Raw genomic sequence first — 11523 nt, 5'->3', positions numbered from 1 at the left:
TTCAAACTTTTCAATCATCATTGAGAAGCTAGAAGAAAAAAACGTTGGTTGTAGAGTTTGTACGTTTTGAAAGTATTAAGCGTAGTGGCCCATCTTTGTTGCTCACCCATTTTTTACCAGAATTACTATGAAACTTTACTATATAAATCGTTCGCTCAAGGTGAACAAAACGATATGTCATACGATACATACATATTATAAATGTGGGTGTGGTTAACAAAAAACCTTGGTTGCCAAGGAAATCCCAAAATTTATTTTTGCCGATTCTTCTAAAAATTACATATACCGGTTCGTCATACCCAGGCGACCAAAATATAAAATGGTTGCCATGGAGATAAGCCAACAGAAAAGTTGAGAAAAGTGTTTTTTTTTCATAGCTCTGACCAGAGTGGGTGAGGGGCATGATGCGGCTGCTTTGAAGTGCGGGGGAGGTTAGCACCTGGGAACCACACGACGACGTTTGCTGCTGAAATATGATTTTAGTTTTTCGATATTTCTTAACTTTTTTATTATAAATATTACATGTGTGAATAAATCCCATAAAAAAATCGTCCCTTTACAAAATTTTGCTTTTCGCACAAAATATGCACTAAAGTGTAACAGTTTTCAAAGGTGTTTTTTCATTTTTTAGATTTATTTTTTTAAATATTTATTGAAACCATTGTTGACTTACATAAAAATATAGTTTTAAATGTATTTGAGTTAAAATCTATTAATTGTGGTGCTTCTTTTTTGTTTCAGATGTCAGCAGTTCACCAGCAGCAGAACCCAAACCAAAGCGAGTTCTTCTGGGTAAAATCCCCTTCACCAACTATCACCTATCACTCCTCCATCCTCAGCATGAACTCTTCTGCACCAAACAGATCCGCCTCCAGGCTTTGGTCTCCTTTTAATTTAATTATGTATTTTTTTATCTTGACCCCCAACAACTGTCCGCTTCGTGTGCTCCATAATTAGAGGAGCCAGTCTCCACTCTAAAGCTGGATCCTATACAGGAGTTGTCAGAGGAGGATAAAGGTAACGGCACGGCGCCGCTCGGCTGCATGCTGCTGCATGGATGCTCCCGTGTTTCTGCGCAGCTGTTTCCTCCCACGCTGAGACTTTAGATTTCAACCCTTCAGCGTCAGAGCTTTAGCTTGTACTTAGAGTTACGGTGACTCTTCAACCATTTTTACATTAATTGCGTAAACGGTTGAAGAAAAGCTGAAAGAATGTAAATACTAGAGCTAAAGCTCTGTTGTTAAAGGGTTAATACGAACAGCATCAGAAATAGTCGTACGGATTGAAGGAGTTTCTCACTTTTTAATTTTAATTTCTGGAGTCCTGAAGCTTCGTTCTGTTGTGACAGAAGAACAAAGCTCCGCCTGTCGGTTTGCTGTTTGTCCGTGGAAGCGTGCTCGTGGTTTTTCCTCCATGCCGTCCGTGTCCGTACCTTCATCCAGATCGTTCGTTTTTCTCATCTTTCGTCAGACTCCAGCGTCTCTGAGCGAAGGCCGGCGGACAGAAAGCCCGAGCCGGCAGCGGAGAAGAAACCCAAAGCGGCGGCGAAAGTGGGCGCCAGCGTCAAGAGAGACGTGCGCCCCGAGCTGGAGCGGAGCGTCGCTAAGAAGCTGGAAGCTCTGGGGGTGACAGCTGTAAGTCGGACCAAAAAGAAACAAACCTGATCGGTTCTGATCCGAGCCCGTTTTCAGTTGCGCTGTGTTTTCAGGAGCAGAGCGGCCTGAAGAGCAAAGAGCTGGCGTCCCTCGTGACCAAAGTGCGTTTGAAGCGGGAGACGGCCGCAAAGAGGATGCCTGAGTACTGGCGCCACCGTGAGGAGATTGTGGGAATGGTGGAGAAGAGGCTGGGCGGAGGGAGAGAACCCACTGCAAAGACCAGATCCAAACAGCCCGTTCAAGGTACCAGAATCTTCAGGAATGCCGAAAAACTCCTCTGATGGTCCGAGGTTTCTGCTGCATCTTTTCTTTCACTTCAAGTGGTTCAGATCCGCCCAAGATCCAGCAGCCTGCCCTCCACAGCCAGACAGTCCACAGTCAGACCGCCCCGGACCCCCCAACCAGCACCCAGAACCAGAACCAGCTCCCAGCCAAAGACGTCCACACCCAACACCAAGACTCCACAGGTCATCCAGTATGTGGAACATCCTGTTCTTCTCCTAAATGCACTTCAGTGCTAAAATTTTTTATTTTAAAACTTTTCTAATCATTTATATATAAGTTGTAGTCTGTTAAATGTTCACACATCTTGAAAACGTGGTTTTGAAATACACACAGATGCTGAAAACTCAAATAAATGTTCATAAGCTTTCTAAATGTAGCTGTTTTTAAATACTTTAGTGGATTTACAATAATCTAGAAGTAGTTATGTTGTGTTTCTCAAAAGGCATTGATTCTATAATAATAATAAGACTGAAGTGAAGACATTTAGAAACCTCACTTATACGCTTTTATTTTGAAAGAAATATATTTCACGAGTGGCTGCACTTCACAAATCTTTTATATTTATGATGATCAGCGATTGTGGATTTCCCAAATATTTGTACTCAGTTTTCAGCAGCAGATATCCAAGTATTCGGATACTCTTTACAGCTTTAGTGGCCTGAAATGTGTTTTTTACTTTACTGTATTTATGAAGATCGCGATTCAGCCATGTCAGACGGCCCAAATATTTGTACTTTTTTTCCTGGATTGTGAATATTTGAGTATTCGGATGATTGTTTTAGCCTTAATCGGCTGAAACGTATTTTTACTATTTTGAACTACATTTGTAAAGATCGCAAACCAGCAATATTGGACAAAACAGACATATCTTCTTGTTTTTTCTGGAACATATGTAAATATCTGAGTATTCAGATACTCATTACAGTCCTATTTTTACTTTATATTGTTTTAAGATCACAAATTAGCCATCTCAGACGTCTCATATTCATACTCGTTTCTGGAACAGATCGCAGAAATCCGAGTTTTCGGATTCTCATTACTACCCTTACTGCTTAAAAAGTATTTTTACTTTACATTATTTTAAGATCACTAATTCATACTCGTTTCTGGAACACATCACATAAATCCAAGTTTTTAAATCCAAGTTCTTGTTTTCGCCTTTATTACCTGAAACATATTTTTACAATACTATATTTTTAAGGATCACAAATCATCGATTTCAGACATCACGTGTATTTGTACTCAGTTTTTCTGGAAAAGATCGCAGATATCTGAGTACTCAAAAACTTTTTACTGCCCTAATTACTTGACAGATATTTTTACTCAACTATAATTATAAATATTGCGTATCAGTGATCTCAGAATATACAGTATTCACGTTTTTTTTTTTGGAATAGATCGCTGAAATCAAAGTTTTCGGATACTCAATACTGCCCTGATTGCGCAAAATTTATTTAAACGTATAAAGATCGCAAATTAGTGATTTCGGATGTCGAAAATATTTGTGCTGTTCTTAAACCGACCACATATTTGGATACTCGTTACACCCCTAGTAGCATATTTCCAATGAAACTACAACGTAAATCTTTTCAAAATTATATGATACATTTTAAAATAATTTCAATACATGGACACTCAGTTTTTTTGCTGTTTGAGTGATGATTTTTTTTTAAATAAAAAACATTCTTTATGTTTTCTGTTAACCTTCTTTTTCTTGTTTAGGCTCCACCCCTTCAGCTCAGACGAGTCTGAAGATGAAGACATGGAGGAGGATGCCTCCAAACACCAGACAACCAGCAGATCTCATCCACCAACCAGAGCGGGCGGATTCGCTCCAGTCCTGACCCGGCAGGATGAAGTTGGCCATTTCTCCAAATCCAAAGCGCAGCCGGCCCGGACGGCAACCGTTACCAGGACCGCCAACAAAGCCAAAGAGGAAGAGGAGGAGGAAGGGTCAGAGGTCAGCGAGGTGCAGGAGATTGCTCTGGGACGGCTGCAGGGCTACAGGGACCAGAACGGCAACGTGGACAGGAGAAACCAGAAGGGTGAGGTGGGGGTCACCAGACGGGGGACGGGCCGTGAGAGGCACGGCTAAATGTCGTTTGATGTTTTAGAGAAGCCGATCAATGAGATGGCCAGAAAAATCGAGAAGAAGTTTGCAGAGAGAGTTGGAAAGAAGCCAGCAGGGGGCGTGAGCGTCCTGCCCGACAGTAAGGATGAGGTCAAGGAGATCTTTGTGAGTATTTCCTCTTTTATTTTAAGTGTTTTAATGACTAGCGCCGTTTTAGCAAACATTTGTATGAAAGTTTGAGAACCGTAGATCTGAAGGTTAAACGTTTGCGGCTGCAGCTGACCGATCTGGAGGAGAACAGCGACTGGGATGTCTCCTCAGAGAACCGACAGGAGGATTTCAAACCAGCATCTCTCCACGGATCCGGACCAGCAAGGAGGAGCCTGGAGTCCTCCAGCACCAGCGTGTGGGGGACCTCCACAGGGAAGAGCCTCAAATCAGGTGAGAGCAGGTCCTAAAGAGAGCCGGATCCAGTCCGCCCCGCTTTGAACAGATCCGCCCTCTCTGCTCAGGTCTGACCGGAACGGGAAGCTCCCTGAAGAGCGGCGACTGCTCCTTCAGCGACATCAGCGACTCGGAGGACTTCAGCAATAAGCACGGATGAATCAGCCTCACCCAACGCCGGGAAACGGGACAGAACTCAAGCAATATTCATCTGTGCAGGACTCAAAACCCGCTTTCAGTAAACACAAATATAAATCTACGTTTAAATAAAATTGATTTGTAGTGCCAATTTTTCACTTTTTTTATAGTTTTTCTAAATTAATTTAGTTGATTTTGTACACACTTCAACTAAGGCACTGTATTTTTGTATTTTGTTTGTACATCAAATTGATCTAGTTTTATGTTCTTTAGTATGGTGATATTTATACAAACAATAAATTCATTGTTGAAATAAAAGATTTATTCATGAAAACTGTATGATATTCAGGGTTTTTATGTCAAAATGTGAACAAAAAAACATTTATAGAAAAACAAAAAATAATCAACCTTCAAACTGACTAATTGTTGGTACATGAAAATACAGTTAGTCAAGAAAATAAGAAAGATGTAAGAGTTTACATTCACACTGCACTCTTGAGAGTGGACCAAACATCCCAGAATGCTCTTCTGCACCAAACCCTAAATCAACTTTTTTAATTTTGCTGTTGACCTCTTTATAAGTGTTGTCTTTTGGTCACTGACATTTTTTTTTACCAATAAAAAAAAAAAAAAAACGTTTAATTCTTGAAAATATAGTCAGAAACTGCTGCCCCCTACAGGTTGAATTGAGGTATTACAGTTGAATTTTGTGATTGGTCAAACCGTTAAAGTTTCAGAAGTCTGACATCATGATTTGTAATGATAACAGTCCTGCCCCCAAGCCCCGCCCCCCTGACTGGATTTTCACATTTAGGCTGTACCGCCACAAAAAAAAAGCCAAACGAATTGACTTAGTTTTGTTGGAGTTCATGGGTGATGTCAAACTCACTAGGTCCAGTTCTCAGTTGCAATAAACAAGCAACAAAAAAACAACTTTACGTTGATCTATAACCGATTACATTTTTTAGCGTTTGCTAGGAGTTTAGCTAGCCAAAGTTAGTGAGGAAAAAAATATTTTCATCATTATTTGATGAATAGACTTTAAAACATTCTGTTTTACTCACTTAAATGTACAAAAAAACTTTTTTATTAATGTAGCTTTCAATAAAATGAATTACATTTTTCGTAAATTAAGCTAGGTCAACTTTAAATAAACAGAAAAATACGCTTTACTTGCGATATAAAAACCAAAATCAACGATTCATTTCTACTCCCACGTTGGGTCAGACAAAGGTGTCCCGGCTGTAGTTTGGAGCGGTTTGTGTTGCCGGTCTGGACGCCCGGCTCGACCTGCCGGCGTGGTACAGGGGCGGCATCGGGGTCACCCTGGACACCGTCGGCGGCTGCATGTACGTCCGTCTGGTGCGAGCTGTGGCGTAGGTCGCCGGTCTCCGTTTATTCTTCGCCCCGCTGATGATAAAAACAGTGTAAGTCATTTTAAGTTGTTTTTTTTAAATAAAATAAGTGTAGAATCACCTGGATTTAAGGCCTTCTTTTCCACAGAAGTAAACCAGAACCGAGCCTCCACAAATGAGAAGGATGGAGCCTCCCCATCCAATGAAAACTGCAGCTCCAATTTCAAATCTGAGAAATTTAGAGAAAAAAAAGTGTTAATTGTTGACATATTTACACGTGTAGTGAAGTCTGTGTGCGACGCACTTTTGTGCCTTGAAGTTTGGATCCACAAACTCCGACACGACTTTGTTGGCCCACCAGGAGTAGGTGATCATGCCACAGAATCCTGCAGAACCGCATCATATTATGTGATTATCCTCTGCATGATGCTTCAAACTCTTTTTTTTTTATTTGAAATATATCTTACCTGAAACCAGATATGTGACGCCCCCGGAAAACGTCACCCTGGCGTTTATGATTTCTGTTCCCCCGATTTTAGTGCATTTCATTCCTACCAAAGTAAGGACCCCCCCAAAGAAGCCGGTGATGACGGCGGAGACGGCGAGGGCCCTGCAGGTGTGCAGGAACACTGTGGGAGGACATTAATAAAAATTAAAAAATAGATTTGTAGACACAAAACATGACTTTTAGAGAGAAAAAATGTAATACAAAATGTATTAGTCTGTGTACCAATAAGAGTTTTAAGTTTTGACTGTAAAAATATGTTCTTGGATGAAGAAACACTGATGCAGATTTAAAAAATATATATTTCTTTAAACGATTTAAAGAAGAAAACATATTAGTGTGGATGCATGGTAGTTCCTACTAAAGGTTGGGACAGTTCAAAATGACAAAAATGTGCTTTTTAGTCCTGTATTCCCAGAATTCACCCTTAAGTACACAAGAAGTTTTTTTTTTTTTGTTTTTTTTTTTAAGCATAGATGAATACCCTCACCAAAAATAAGTATATTTTATTAAAGCTAAAATTGAGATAGTATGCTTTTAGTTTACTTTTGAGGTACGTATTAGAGATAAACTTTACAAGTTCGTTTTAATTGAAGTATACTTACAATTATACTACAAGTCTAAATATATTTAGCCTGTATTTGTCACTGTCCTCAAACATTTTTTTACAAAACATTAAAAGTGGAGTAGATTTAATCTTTGGATATGTCCAGAGTTTATAAAAAATGTATTTTTAAACACTAATCAGTCAAAGTTTATTACTTATAAACTAAAAGCAAAAGTTAAAAGCTACTTTAGGAATACTTCAAAGTATGCTTTCATAAACTTTAAGTTTCTTTAAGTAAACGAGTGTACCAGAAAGGTTGCATAGGTATGCCTTTTACTACCAAAAATGTATACTTGTCAGTAAATTTCCAGTATACTTTTTAACTGTACTTGGAGAAATTGAATTTCTATACTTGAATTTACTTTAAAACATCTGTATAGGGTCAGTTTACAAACACAATCTTTTTTTAATGATTTAAACCTCATAAATGTACAAGAAAAAAGTCATAGTTGTCAAATTACGAGAATAAAGTCGTATATTCATGACTTCAAAGTCGCAGGATAAATTTATGCCATTTTTTTCTCGTAAATTCATTACTTTTTTCGTGTAAATTTGCGACATTTATCGTTAATTGATGACTTTTAAAGTCGTAAATTTATTCCTTTATTCCCATAAATTTATGAGGGAAAAAAAGTTAAAAATTGTAAAATTACGTGAATAAAGTTGTATATTTGTAACTTCAAAACTCGTAATCTAAATGTATGCCTTTTTTTTATTATATTTGCGACTTTTAAAGTCGTAAATTTGTTACTTTAAATTTCTTCATTTTACGAGAAAAAAAAGTAATAAATTTATTAGATTAAAAGTAAAAATTTATTGTTGTAAATTTGTGACTTTTTTCCTTGAAAACGTGTAACTTTTTTTCTCGTAAATTTATGACTTTTTTTCCTCGTAAATGTATGACTTTTAAAGTAATGAATATATAACTATAAAAATCCCGTGAATTTACAAAAAAAGTTGAAAAATTACGAGATTTAAAGTCTAAAATTTACAAAATTTTAAATGTACAAATTTTGAATTCGTAAATTTGTAAAAATAAAAGTCGGAATATTATAGCTTTTAATCTTGAAATATTATTTGAACCCTCTGTCATAAAAACATTACTTGAAGTATCTATATTTTTGGTGAGGGTATGTATACCTGAAGTGTGACTCTTTTACCCCTCCATCTTGGCTCCTTCGTTAAAGAAAATAAAAGTGTTTTTTTAATTTGTAAAGTATTGTAAAGTAAAGTAACTTCAACTTTATTCAGGGCCGTTTCAACAAAACCAAATCGCCTCTTAAGGTGAACCGGACAGTGTGTTAAAAACCTTATTTTCTGACCAAATTCAAGGATTTTATGGTTCAAACCTACAATAAGAGTCAATGTATTAGCAGCCTTTTATTTATTTATTTATTTTTGCAAGATTTATGAATTTCTGGCTAAGATCCATCAATCGGTAAAATAAACTGTTTTGTTTATTTATTTATTTTTACAAACACTGCTGGCATGACCAAACCTAGCGGTAAGTTTGCTGCATTGAGATGATCTTATGTCTTTTATTTTGAAAGAATTTCTTTGAGTTTTTGCTTTATTCAAGCCAAAAAATAATAATAATAATAGTTCATTTGTATTTATTATAATAAAAATAAAATAAACACAAATCAGTGTCAAACTTTCCTGAAGGAAATAAAATAAACAGACAATAAACAGATGTAAAGATTTGAATAAACATCACGGACGCTGCAGAAGCTTCATGGGAGTCTTACCCGGCAGAGCCAGCATAGACGGGTAGTCTTTGCAGTCGGACACCCCGGTGGTGTCGGAGATGCAGTCCCTCCACAGGTTGGAGTAGTAGTTGGAGGTGGTGAGCACGATGCTGCCCACCTCAGAGAAGGTCCAGTACTCTGTGGGAAGAGTGGAGCACACCAGGATCCAGCCGCAGAGGCAGGACACGAAGCAGCCCAGCTCCACGTACATGACCACCGTACGGTACTTCATGGTGGACCTCCAAAACCATCAAAACGTAGACACTGACCTCTCACCGTGAGACTAGATGTTCCCTCTGAGACATTGCTGACATGAAGGTGGTTTGACCAGCAGCATCTGTGTTTATATTTGCTGCTATCTTTCAGATGGTTCTGTCCAGTAAGCATTCTTCATGTTCCCAGCGTTTAAAGACTACTCTCCTTGCTGTTACAATTTACCAAAATTAAACTCAAGTAAATAAAGTTTACTTGAATTTGTCAATTTTTTTTCCTATTAATTGTGGGCAAATTTGGATATAAAAATAATTTGTTTTTCTTAAATTTGGTTGTTCCCACCTTATGGATTTTAGGAAATTGTGCAGAATAGGGCTGCCACAGACGATTATTTTAATAGTCGACTAATCACCGATTGTTTTTTCCGATTAGTCGACTAATGAGCAATGACTCATGAGCAAACTGAATTTAAAGCACACATCTTAACCATCATTAGCTTTAAATGAACTAAAAATTAGATGTATACCTACAATAAGGCACAAAACAAGAACATTGTTCTTCCGTCTGCTCCCTTTCATTCATGAAGTTGTAGGACTGTGTTGTATTCTGTATTTGATTTTGTATTTTGATGTTCCTGATGCTTCATTAAAGGAAACAGAGGAAAGAATAATGCTAGTGTGAATGCTGTAAGCTGAATTTGGCTGCTGAAGATGATAGTTATGATAGCGGAAAATGCTGAAATTGATGGATTAAAATTCCAAATCTGATACCCAGCTAAAATATTAGTTTAATGCCAAATTAGCCTAAAAAGGTAAAAAAAAAAAGCCTAAATTGGCCAAACAGCTAGCATGCAGCTGAAATATTAGCTAAACTCTGAAACAGGCTAAAAAACCTTAATAAATCCTAAATTAGCCAAAACAGCTAACATACAGCTGAAATATTAGCTAAATTCCAAAATGGTAAAAAAAAAAACTGAAAAAGAAAAACCCTAAATTAGGCAAAATAGCTAGCATGTAGCTAAAATATGAGCTAAACTCTAAAATGGTCTTAAGAACTGAAAAAATCCTAAATGAGTCAAAATAGCTAACATGTAGTTGAAATATTAGCTAAACTCCAAAATTGTCTAAAAAATGAAAAAAAAAAGAAATCATGAGTTGGCCAAAACAGCTAGCATGTAGCTGAAATATTAGCTAAATTCCAAAAAAATCAAAAAAAACTTAGAAAACCCTAAATTAGCCAAAATAGCTAGCATGTAGCTAAAATATTAGCTAAACTCCAAAATAGTGTAAAAAAAATTCCCAAATTAGCCAAAACCGCTAGCATGTAGCTGAAATATTAACTAAACTAAAAATTTGCCTAAAAAACCTTAATAAATGACAAAATAGTCCAAAAAGCTACCAGAATGCCATTATAACCTTCAACTTTTATACACTCTGACTCCATATAATATAAAATAACGACTAATCGACTATTAAATTAGTCGCCGACTATTTTAATATTCGATTAGTCGTCGATTAGTCGACTAATCGTGGCAGCCCTATATAGTCCTGAATTATTTTTTTTTGCAAACTTTCTCCAATGTCCTTCAAATGTGGACCTGACATCTTAATAAATAAATAAATTTGAATTAAAAGCAGCAATATGAGCAGGATGTCTCTTATTTTGAAATGGAACACCACAAATGGAAAATAGCCTCATTGAAGGCCAAACGAATAAAAATGAAATATTAAATTAAATTGAAACACATTATTCTTCAATATAGTTTTCAAATTTTTTTAAAAAAATGTTTTAACAATTCTTGCTAGCACAAAATTCTAATAATTTAGGTTTCATGCTCATTTTTTAAAATAAAGCTGAAAACTTGAAGTTTTTTGTTTGTTTTACATTTAAAAGAAAAAAGTTAAACTGTTTTCTTTTTTTTTGTATTTCAGTACAGATATGAAATATAACTTCTTTTGTTTTTTAAAAAGTGTAAAATACTAGGCACTGCTCATAAGTTATATAACATATTTTCATAATTTAAAAAGGAGGCCAAGAGAATAATCATTAAATTTCACAAATAAGAATACCAGAAAACTTTGTTTGTATTTTTTTTTGCTTAAAAGTATGACTTTTTTCTCGAGAGCATTTTTGTTTTTCCTTTTCTTTGATAAATAAAAAGTTTTCATTCTAAACATTAGTGTTAAGAATGGCCCACAAGTTTAGGTGGGCTTTTATTTTGAAGGCTCATGCTAAACAGGAAGCAGGAAGTAGAAAAGGTACGGCTGCTGCACCTGGTGTGTTTTCCTCTAAAGTATCGGGTTTTATTTTCTCTATAATTCCAAAAATGTGCCCTGGCTTCAGAGAAAAAAGGTAAAACTGTGACAGAATACTTGTACTAGGAAAAATATATAGTATTTGCTTCACTTATTTTTTTCTAAAAGTTCACAGAGGGAATTTATTTTACTTTATCAAGCACTCGCACAGAGACAAATAAAAGGAGAGAAAAAAGTTTTATTTATT

General features: G+C 36.4%; 3 protein-coding genes across 5 annotated transcripts in view; 2 read left to right on the top strand and 1 right to left on the bottom strand.

Annotated features, from left to right (window-relative positions):
• dzip1 (DAZ interacting zinc finger protein 1) overlaps positions 1 to 4782 on the top strand; it is a 12492-nt gene extending 7710 nt beyond the window's left edge. Inside the window, exons 11-19 of one of the 3 annotated variants that reach the window (XM_024294460.2) lie at positions 742 to 792; positions 958 to 1017; positions 1471 to 1634; positions 1715 to 1898; positions 1977 to 2130; positions 3663 to 3985; positions 4055 to 4176; positions 4290 to 4452; positions 4524 to 4782. In XM_024294460.2, the coding sequence (XP_024150228.1) occupies positions 742 to 792; positions 958 to 1017; positions 1471 to 1634; positions 1715 to 1898; positions 1977 to 2130; positions 3663 to 3985; positions 4055 to 4176; positions 4290 to 4452; positions 4524 to 4615 (1313 nt within the window). In that variant the 3' untranslated portion in view covers positions 4616 to 4782. Of the gene's footprint in view, positions 1 to 741; positions 793 to 957; positions 1018 to 1470; positions 1635 to 1708; positions 1899 to 1976; positions 2131 to 3662; positions 3986 to 4054; positions 4177 to 4289; positions 4453 to 4523 lie in introns of all 3 variants that reach the window. The other 2 variants (XM_024294459.2, XM_024294461.2) reach the window with 2 other exon arrangements.
• Positions 4783 to 5317: 535 nt separating this feature from the next.
• On the bottom strand, positions 5318 to 9744 carry si:ch211-181l5.2 (claudin-10). Its single transcript, XM_036215702.1, has 5 exons — positions 8809 to 9744; positions 6416 to 6577; positions 6253 to 6334; positions 6070 to 6177; positions 5318 to 6003 (listed from the first exon to the last, which is right to left on the bottom strand). Exons 1-5 carry the CDS (start codon positions 9038 to 9040, stop codon positions 5817 to 5819), a joined length of 771 nt encoding a protein of 256 aa, XP_036071595.1. The 5' UTR covers positions 9041 to 9744; the 3' UTR covers positions 5318 to 5816.
• Positions 9745 to 11175: 1431 nt separating this feature from the next.
• LOC112159978 (multidrug resistance-associated protein 4) overlaps positions 11176 to 11523 on the top strand; it is a 55973-nt gene continuing 55625 nt past the window's right edge. The window contains exon 1 of the mRNA XM_036215694.1: positions 11176 to 11373. The gene's annotated coding sequence lies outside the window, so the exon portion shown is untranslated. The remainder of the gene's footprint in view (positions 11374 to 11523) is intronic.

Source organism: Oryzias melastigma, linkage group LG2 (assembly GCF_002922805.2).
Source record: "Oryzias melastigma strain HK-1 linkage group LG2, ASM292280v2, whole genome shotgun sequence".
NCBI classification, from domain to species: Eukaryota; Metazoa; Chordata; class Actinopteri; order Beloniformes; family Adrianichthyidae; genus Oryzias; species Oryzias melastigma.
The sequence above is the reverse complement of the archived record's forward strand: the minus strand, read 5'-3'. Positions and strand labels throughout refer to the sequence as shown.